At 47.7% G+C, this 9911-nt stretch overlaps 1 protein-coding gene across 1 annotated transcript in view; it reads right to left on the bottom strand.

Moving 5' to 3' along the window:
• The window catches only part of LOC123987206 (ral GTPase-activating protein subunit beta-like), a 55726-nt gene that overhangs the window by 43247 nt on the left and 2568 nt on the right, over positions 1-9911 (bottom strand). The window contains exons 2-3 of the mRNA XM_046075873.1: positions 4414-4616; positions 1937-2103 (exon numbers count right to left, since the gene is read on the bottom strand). Of these exons, the coding sequence (XP_045931829.1) occupies positions 1937-2103; positions 4414-4616 (370 nt within the window). The remainder of the gene's footprint in view (positions 1-1936; positions 2104-4413; positions 4617-9911) is intronic.

The raw sequence follows: 9911 nt of genomic DNA on the forward strand, positions 1-9911 counted from the left end.
TCCGACGCTCAGCCTGCAGACAGACAGGTGAGAGACAGACAGGTGAGAGACAGCTGCTCCGACGCTCAGCCTGCAGACAGACAGGTGAGAGACAGACAGGTGAGAGACAGCTGCTCCGACGCTCCGCCTGCAGACAGACAGGTGAGAGACAGACAGGTAAGAGACAGCTGCTCCGACACTCCGCCTGCAGACAGACAGGTGAGAGACAGACAGGTGAGAGACAGCTGCTCCGACACTCCGCCTGCAGACAGTAGGTGAGAGACAGACAGGTAAGAGACAGCTGCTCAGACACTCCGCCTGCAGACAGACAGGTGAGAGACAGACAGGTGAGAGACAGCTGCTCAGACGCTCCGCCTGCAGACAGACAGGTGAGAGACAGACAGGTGAGACAGCTGCTCCGACACTCCGTCTGCAGACAGACAGGTGAGAGACAGACAGGTGAGAGACAGCTGCTCAGACGCTCAGCCTGCAGACAGACAGGTGAGAGACAGACAGGTGAGAGACAGCTGCTCATTCGCTCACTCTGCAGACAGACAGGTGAGAGACAGCTGCTCATTCGCTCACTCTGCAGACAGACAGGTGAGAGACAGACAGGTGAGAGAAAGCTGCTCAGACGCTCAGCCTGCAGACAGACAGGTGAGAGACAGCTGCTCATTCGCTCAGCCTGCAGACAGACAGGTGAGAGACAGACAGGTGAGAGACAGCTGCTCATTCGCTCACTCTGCAGACAGACAGGTGAGAGACAGCTGCTCATTCGCTCACTCTGCAGACAGACAGGTGAGAGACAGCTGCTCATTCGCTCAGCCTGCAGACAGACAGGTGAGAGACAGACAGGTGAGAGACAGCTGTTCAGACGCTCAGCCTGCAGACAGTAGGTGAGAGACAGACAGGTGAGAGACAGCTGCTCCGACGCTCAGCCTGCAGACTAGACAGGTGAGAGACAGACAGGTGAGAGAAAGCTGCTCCGACGCTCAGCCTGCAGACAGACAGGTGAGAGACAGACAGGTGAGAGACAGCTGCTCAGACGCTCAGCCTGCAGACAGACAGGTGAGAGACAGCTGCTCCGACGCTCAGCCTGCAGACAGACAGGTGAGAGACAGACAGGTAAGAGACAGCTGCTTAGACGCTCAGCCTGCAGACAGACAGGTGAGAGACAGACAGGTGAGAGACAGCTGCTCAGACGCTCAGCCTGCAGACAGACAGGTGAGAGACAGCTGTTCATACGATCAGCCTGCAGACAGACAGGTGAGAGACAGACAGGTGAGAAACAGCTGCTCAGACACTCAGCCTGCAGACAGTAGGTGAGAGACAGACAGGTGAGAGACAGCTGCTCAGACGCTCAGCCTGCAGACAGACAGGTGAGAGACAGACAGGTAAGAGACAGCTGCTCCGTCTGAAGACAGACAGGTTAGAGACAGACAGGTGAGAGACAGCTGTTCATACGCTCAGCCTGCAGACAGTAGGTGAGAGACAGACAGGTGAGAGACAGCTGCTCCGTCTGAAGACAGACAGGTTAGAGACAGACAGGTGAGAGACAGCTGTTCAGACACTCCGCCTGCAGACAGACAGGTGAGAGACAGCTGTTCATACGTTCAGCCTGCAGACAGACAGGTGAGAGACAGCTGTTCATACGTTCAGCCTGCAGACAGACAGGTGAGAGACAGCTGTTCATACGTTCAGCCTGCAGACAGACAGGTGAGAGACAGACAGGTAAGAGACAGCTGTTCATACGCTCAGCCTGCAGACAGACAGGTGAGAGACAGCTGTTCATACGCTCAGCCTGCAGACAGTAGGTGAGAGACAGACAGGTGAGAGACAGCTGCTCCGTCTGAAGACAGACAGGTTAGAGACAGACAGGTGAGAGACAGCTGTTCAGACACTCCGTCTGCAGACAGACAGACAAGTGAGAACACAAAGGGGCGGGTCTCTGGCTCACCTGCGGCAGTAGGCGGGGCCAAAATGGCATGGTTGATGTGGAGCAGGAAGTGCAGCAGAGTTTCCCAGGTGTCTCTGTTCATCACAGCGCTCTCTCTGGCCAATGACTGAACTGCACACAACACCTGCTGACAGAGAGACAGGTAGCCCGGACTCGCCTGGTCTGACCTGGGGTTGGGGGGGCATGGGTTTATTAACTTCATTTATATTTATATAAAGTTCAGAGAGGACAAATACCAACATAAAGCATTTTACAGTGAACACTACACCTGGTCAGACACATGAAGGACATCTAGACCCCCACTAAACCAAACCTAAAGACAACCATCCAGCATTATGGCAACGCAAAAAGTAACAAACTCAAAGTAACAGTGTATCACTTGCGTATTGGTTGGCAGGCAGCGGAAACCGCCAAAGGACCAAAGGAACTTCCTCCGACCACTGGAACCTCCCAAAGGACCAAAGGAACTTCCTCTGACCTTCTAGAACCTCCTAAAGGACTTCTAGACCCACCAGTGAACACTGGAACCTCCTAAAGGACCAAAGGAACTTCCTCTGACCTTCTAGAACCTCCTAAAGGACCAAAGGAACTTCCTCCGACCACTGGAACCTCCTAAAGGACCAAAGGAACTTCCTCTGACCTTCTAGAACCTCCTAAAGGACTTCTAGACCCACCAGTGACCACTGGAACCTCCCAAAGGACCAAAGGAACTTCCTCTGACCACTGGAACCTCCTAAAGGACCAAAGGAACTTCCTCTGACCTTCTAGAACCTCCTAAAGGACTTCTAGACCCACCAGTGACCACTGGAACCTCCCAAAGGACCAAAGGAACTTCCTCTGACCACTGGAACCTCCTAAAGGTCCAAAGGAACTTCCTCTGACCTTCTAGAACCTCCTAAAGGACCAAAGGAACTTCCTCCGACCACTGGAACCTCCTAAAGGACCAAAGGAACTTCCTCTGACCTTCTAGAACCTCCCAAAGGACCAAAGGAACTTCCTCTGACCTTCTAGAACCTCCTAAAGGACCAAAGGAACTTCCTCTGACCACTGGAACCTCCTAAAGGACCAAAGGAACTTCCTCTGACCTTCTAGAACCTCCCAAAGGACCAAAGGAACTTCCTCTGACCACTGGAACCTCCTAAAGGACTTCTAGAACCCCCTTTCACTCCCCGATCCTGACAGTCAGCACTGGAGCTGAGTCCAGTGTAAAGCACTGGACTCAGCACAGGGATGCGTGCTGAGTCCTCTGCTTTACACTCTACACCTATGACTGCACACCGATCGACAGCAATAACACCTTCATTAAATTTGCAGACGACACAACTGTGGTGGGCCTCATACAAAAAAACGATGAGTCTGCCAACAGGGATGAAGTCCAGAAACTGACTACATGGTGCCACATTAACAACCTGGTACTCAACCCCTCCAAACAAAAGAAGGGATAATTGACTTTAGGAGGAAGGAAGGAGAATTTGCTCCTCTATACATCAAAGGAGACATGGCCGAGCGAGTCAGCAACTTCAGATTCCTGGGCACACATGGACCATTAACACTACCACGCTCTGTTTTCTGAGGGCACTGAGGAAGGTGAACTTGTGTCAGAAGCTGCTGATTTCCTTTAACAGAGGTTCTGTTGAAAACACCCTCTCACACTGTTCTGGTGTGGTTCACTGAGGCTGACAGAAAGGCACTACAGAACGTTATTAGATCAGCTCAGAACGTCACCAACACACAGCTGCCCTCTCTCACCAACATCTACAGATCCCCATGTCTCTGCTGGGCCACAAACATCATCCAGGACTCATCCCACCCAGGCAGTCACCTATTCACCCTGCTGCCCTCTGGGAGGCGCTACAGGTCCATTAAGACCCGCATCTCCAGATTCCTGAACAGTTTCTTTCCACCCAGCTTCTGGTCCATGCCGTGGTTACCTCTCTGCCCTCCTCGCAGCTCTTCCAGCTTGTGCGGTGAAACCCCTACAAATGGTTCAGAGCTCAGCAGCACATCTGGTTTCTGATCAGCCCAAAAGGACTCGTGTCCCTCCATTACTCAGTGACCTCCAGAATCAGATCCAAGTCCCTGATGCTGCATCAAGAGCTACTACTGGGTCTGCACCATCTACCTAAACTCCATAATCCAAGCCTACGTTCCTTCTGGGCCACTACGCTCCTCCAACGAACGCCGCCTGGCTCTGCCATCCCTTCACACAAAGCGACCTCAGTCCCTGTTCTCATCTGTGACACCACGATGGTGGAACGAGCTGCCGCACGCCATCAGAGCAGGCGTCCCTCTCACTTTACCCCACTGATGCTGTACGTGCTGACAGCTCTTAGTAGGATCTCGTTATCTGGAGATCTCGTGCTGTGCTGATGCTGGGATAGTAAATGTAACGTAACGTCATGGGGTCATTAAAGGTTTATGGATCAGGTCTGGGATCAGATGTCTGTCAGTGGCTCAGTCCAGGTGTGACAGTCTACCTGGGCAGGAACAGGCTGTACAGGTGTCGGAGGATCGTCTGGACGTACAGGTTGGGCTCTCTGCTGATTGGTGGAGGGATGGAGTCTCTCGGGGAAACCAGGGCCATCAGCCAATCAGTGTAGACATCTACGCAGAGTTTGACGGTATCTCCGTCCAATGGGAGAGTCAAACCGTAACACAACACCTCCATCGTCCACTTCACCTGAAAACACACAAGCATTAGATATTTTTTAACCAATCACAGCGTCTGTGTCCAGCTGCAGCGTCCAGATTATTAGGAACACCTTAACCCTCTTCTTCCTGAAGGTCACACTGCTCAGCTGTGGGGGCGGAGTCTGTTCTGCACAGGTTATTTGTTACAGACACGTGGTGTGCACACTCAGCAGCAGGCCCGCCGTCGGGGGGCTCAAAGGGTACAGATGACCCCGGCACAAGGCCCAGGGGGGCCCATGGAAAGGTCTATGGTTGACCCTTACATGGGATCAAAGAAAACACTTAACTTACTGTCTCATATGAATAAGAAAACTTTTTAGGTGTATTTACATGATAAATAAGTGAACTATTATCTTTACAACATATTTCATACGATCTGATAACTAGGGCGTCACGGTTTGGAGAAAAAGTCACACTGCGATTTCAACTATAATGGAACAAACGGTACTATGAGTCCACTCGCTTAATGATCAAGGAATGTGTGAAATGCTGACATTTTGAAATGTGCATTTATCACCTTGAACAAAGTTTGAAACAAAACAATATTTATAACAATAACTTTAGAGGTGAAGCAGCAAATATTGGCTCACCGGCTCCATCTGCAGCCTGGAGGAGGAACTGCACACCAGTGTATTACACAAAGAGTATAATGTTTACTTAATAGTATACTGTTAGTATAACAACAATATATTAAATACTACATTCATTAGAATTTCATATAATAGTAGACTTTTTCCCCACTAGTTGAATATTAAATCCAGCTGTTTCATTTCTGTGGGTTGTTTTTATTCCTCCATTCAGAAAAAGCCTCTCCATCAGTCTCTAATGTGTTAACGCTCAGTGCTAACTGATAAATAATCATATTGTTCAACATTTAATGATTTACTGCAGCACGTCAAACTTTTTTAATGTCCCTTCCCATCCAGGCTGTGATTGGTCAGTTAGTGAAAAGAGACACTGACGAGCCTGTCGACTCTGTGAAAAGTTGAACATGTTGAAAAACTAAAGGTAGAAGATACTTTAATTGTCACCTACATGTTACAAAATTTGTTCTCTGCACTTAAACCCATCCATCAAGGGAGCCGCTGTGCAGCCGCTGTGCAGCCGCTGTGCAGCCGCTGTGCAGCCGCCGTGCAGCGCCCGGGGACCAACTCCAGGTTTGTATCAGTGCCCGGTCAGTTGCACTGACTGAAGAACTAACATGTTGTTGATGGTGGAGGAAACCCACGCAGACACGGAGAGAACATGCAAACTCTGCACAGAAAGGCCGGGACGGCCGGGGTTGGAGCTCGCGACCTTCTTGCTGTGTGTAGAGTGTGGTAGAGGGTAGTGTGGTATCCCAAACATACTAATCTAGCATGTTACCCTAACTGATAATATGGACTCAGCGTGAGTTAACTCCACCCAGCTCTTGAGCTGTGAGTGCTGAAAGAGTTCCTCCTCTGTTTGGCGCTGTGAGCTGCACTTTATCTCAGGTGCTGCAGTGAACATTTGTGGTGAGATTTCTGCTGATCAGATGTGTTTTCAGTAAGTTTCATTCATCCACCTCCTCCTCTCATCCACTACAGTCCCAAACTGTTCCGTCTGCAGACGCTCTGATCGCAGGCTGATGCACAGCAGAGTACGGGGCAAGTAGACTGAAATATGATCACGTTATTCTTGTAATATGACTCTTTTCTGGACCCGTCAGAGAACACGGATCTGTGGGAGAGATTCTGAACATGCAGGAAGTTTTGAACGTGAGCAGAAAAGCTGCTGAAACCCAGGAGCTGTTAAAGTCCGGGAGTTTATCACAAAAGGAGCCACAGTCACATTTAAAGAGGTCACTTCCCCAAAGAGACACACAGACTAAATCAGGACTCAGCAGGGATGATATAGAAAATACTGAAATACACATATTATGTGTAACCAGATACTAATATATTACTCTGTTAAGTTCTGTGTGCAGCATGAAGGGGCTACACACGAGTGTTTCGTTTTACATCCTTGTGCTGTATAATGACAAATAACCGACGTGTATCAGAATCAGAAGCAGCTTTATTGCCAAGTAGTGTTTTATGCATACGAGGAATTTGCTGTGGTGATAAGGTGCTACACGCAGACAAACATACAGTCGACATAAATAAATGTAGAAATATATAAATATGGAATGGAAGAACAACGTTGCAGATATATACATGTGCATTATTCTGGGTCTGTGCAGAAGTAACAACGGAAGAGAATATTGTGAACATATAAATATACAAACTGACAACTAGTGATGTGTCCCTCCGTATCGAGGCTTCGAAGCGTGTCGAGTAATCCAGGGTGATTTTAGTGAAGCGTGTATCGAGGCTTGTGTTGGTGACGTATGCGGTGACGTTCGAAGCCTCGCGAGCCGGCTGTACCACGTGACTGATTCAGGAAATGGTTCGTGGGTTTGGTGTGTGATTCCAAAGGAGCAGCAAAATATAATGGACCCTCATTAACATTTTCTGGACTTTTTAATTTTATTTCAGATTTTAATTGAACACAATTAGATTTTATCTACAGATTATTTTATCAAAAATTGTGATGAAACAGGACATTTTTAGTTCAGTTAGACTTGCTGCAGCCAGTAAGAATAAAACTGGGGCGTCTTACCCCATATTACCCTGATAATAATGTTCTAAAGCAGGTTCTCCAAAAGAAGAAACCGCCTGAAGCCCAGCACTGTGGAAAAATAAAAATGAATAAATGTTGTCTCTATTATCTAAAGTCACAAACCAAACAACACATTCACATCACAACCCTCTCTGTTGTTTCCACGTTCCCTTTGACCCTATCATTGTATCATAAAGACAGACACCATATTAATAAGTTTATCATTTATGTATTGTCATGACAAACATCATACATGAGTTTATTCAGTTCAAAGCTTCACTCGCAAAAGCCATAGTGCCATTTTAATCACTCTGCCTGTTTTACATCTATTGTCCACTAGATGGCACAGTAGACAAAATCAAGTCCTTTCATCACTTCCCAGGAAACTCAACAAACTCAAGATATTGGCCTCAGGTGAAGATACCGACGATGACCCCACTGAGGTTAAATAGCTGAGTTTCCCTGCCACTCAGTCAGAAATGTTTGTGGATGGGAAGATCTGATCTGTAGCCTTTAGAGCCGACAGCTCAGACAGCGGACAGATGATGCAGCTGTGCAACAGGTCACATTTAATTTACGTCGCTTCAAAATGACGCTCCGAGGAAAGGACACCTCATTTCATTAAATGCCCGTTTCCTCGACTCCTCGAGCTCACGTCTCGGGTGGGAGGGACGAACACGCGCCGCCAAGAGTCGATGAGGTGGAAATTTGGGAAATGAGAAAGGCCAAACATCAACACAAATTGTTTAGTGTGAACTTTGCCCCCTAAATTAAGGTAGAACTTCCAACATACCCAGGATATCTTTTAGTTATCTGCTTAACTAACCCGAAGAATCGGTACCACGAAGCTGGTTATAAACTCGGTGAGCCAACCCGGGGTTTCCCAACCCAGCCGGGAGCGCGTTCACATGTGAGGCGGTGTTGGCAGCAGATGACCAATCACAGACAAGAACAAGTCCACTGTCAGCAGAGCGTCATATTTTACGAACGAGGATTAAACTGTAACACTACAGAAACACGACTGACTCACGCAGGGAGACAGTGTGAACGTCTAAATGTGTTGATTTGATGTGTTCTCATGAGCTGGATGAAAATATCAGCCTTATTCTTTCAGTGTGTCGACGTTTCCACATTAAAAGACTCGGGCCGTTCCACCTCACTTTAAAAAACTTGTAGTCACTTACAAAATGAGATTTATTTATTTAACACACTCAAAGTGTTCCAAACATTGTTCCAAATTAACTTCACAAAGAAATGGAACGAAAAACCCATTCATGCCATAAAATGTGCTCAAACAGAGACTAGAAGACTGAATCTGAACATTTAGGCTGCTGAAAACTCATTACAAGGTGGGGCGGAACATGACCAGTCTCTGCGATAGACTTTAAGATAGCTAAGCTAAAATAAACAGCCTGCATTCATATTAAAACTGTTTTAATATCTCTACCAAACTGCTCATAATATTCAGCCTCACATTTATATGAAACCCGTTTATTTTAACGGCTGCGACAGGCTGTGTGAGACGGACTGGGAGCAAAGCAGTTAGTAGGCTTAATGTAAAAAAAATGTAGGCCTACAATTACCTAAGGCTTAATCAGGCTCTGTGGGATGACATCGCCACGTATCACCGCAGTAACATAAAAGCAGCCTATGAAAGAGTCTGCAGATGGTGACGTCACTTTCCAAGAGAGCCGATTGGTCAGTAGGCGCCGTTTTCACAGAGTTGATCTCTTATCTGGAGCAGAGGCCTGAACTACGAAGCGGGTTAATCCAGGTAACTTCAGGAGTAACATGTGACTTCCTGGTTAACCGGAAAGGTGGGGCCAGTTCAGCGCCGACAAAACGTTTTTTTCAACTGAAACGGTGGTTCCCTGAACACCCTGCTGTGGACGCAAGCGCACTGAATTTCCCTGCATTTGTAACACCGTTGTGTTTACAAACTTGTCACAGCTGATTGGGTAACACCTGAGACACGCCCACCAAACTGGAGAAAACAGCTCGAAGCCCGTTGCAGAACGTTGCAAGGAAACATGTCGTTCAATCCAAAAATGATGCAAAACGTTTCGAGATTGAACTCGCCCGTGGTGTTACCCGGGGTCTGTTGCCATGGTGATTTACGCCGCATCTCTAAACTGCTCCGAGCAGGTTTTGTTGGTGGTGAACTCGAGGTTCCCCTGCAGGTGGACTCCACACCTCACCTGTACTCAGCGTTACTGAGGACAAGTATTAATACGCACCTCACCTGTACTCAGCGTTACTGAGGACAAGTATTAATACGCACCTCACCTGTACTCAGCGTTACTGAGGACAAGTATTAATACGCACCTCACCTGTACTCAGCGTTACTGAGGACAAGTATTAATACACACCTCACCTGTACTCAGCGTTACTGAGGACAAGTATTAATACACACCATCTGTACTCAGCGTTACTGAGGACAAGTATTAATACACACCATCTGTACTCAGCGTTACTGAGGACAAGTATTAATACACACCTCACCTGTACTCAGCGTTACTGAGGACAAGTATTAATACACACCTCACCTGTACTCAGCGTTACTGAGGACAAGTATTAATACACACCATCTGTACTCAGCGTTACTGAGGACAAGTATTAATACACACCATCTGTACTCAGCGTTACTGAGGACAAGTATTAA

Source organism: Micropterus dolomieu, linkage group LG18 (genome assembly GCF_021292245.1).
Source record: "Micropterus dolomieu isolate WLL.071019.BEF.003 ecotype Adirondacks linkage group LG18, ASM2129224v1, whole genome shotgun sequence".
Lineage (NCBI taxonomy): Eukaryota > Metazoa > Chordata > Actinopteri > Centrarchiformes > Centrarchidae > Micropterus > Micropterus dolomieu.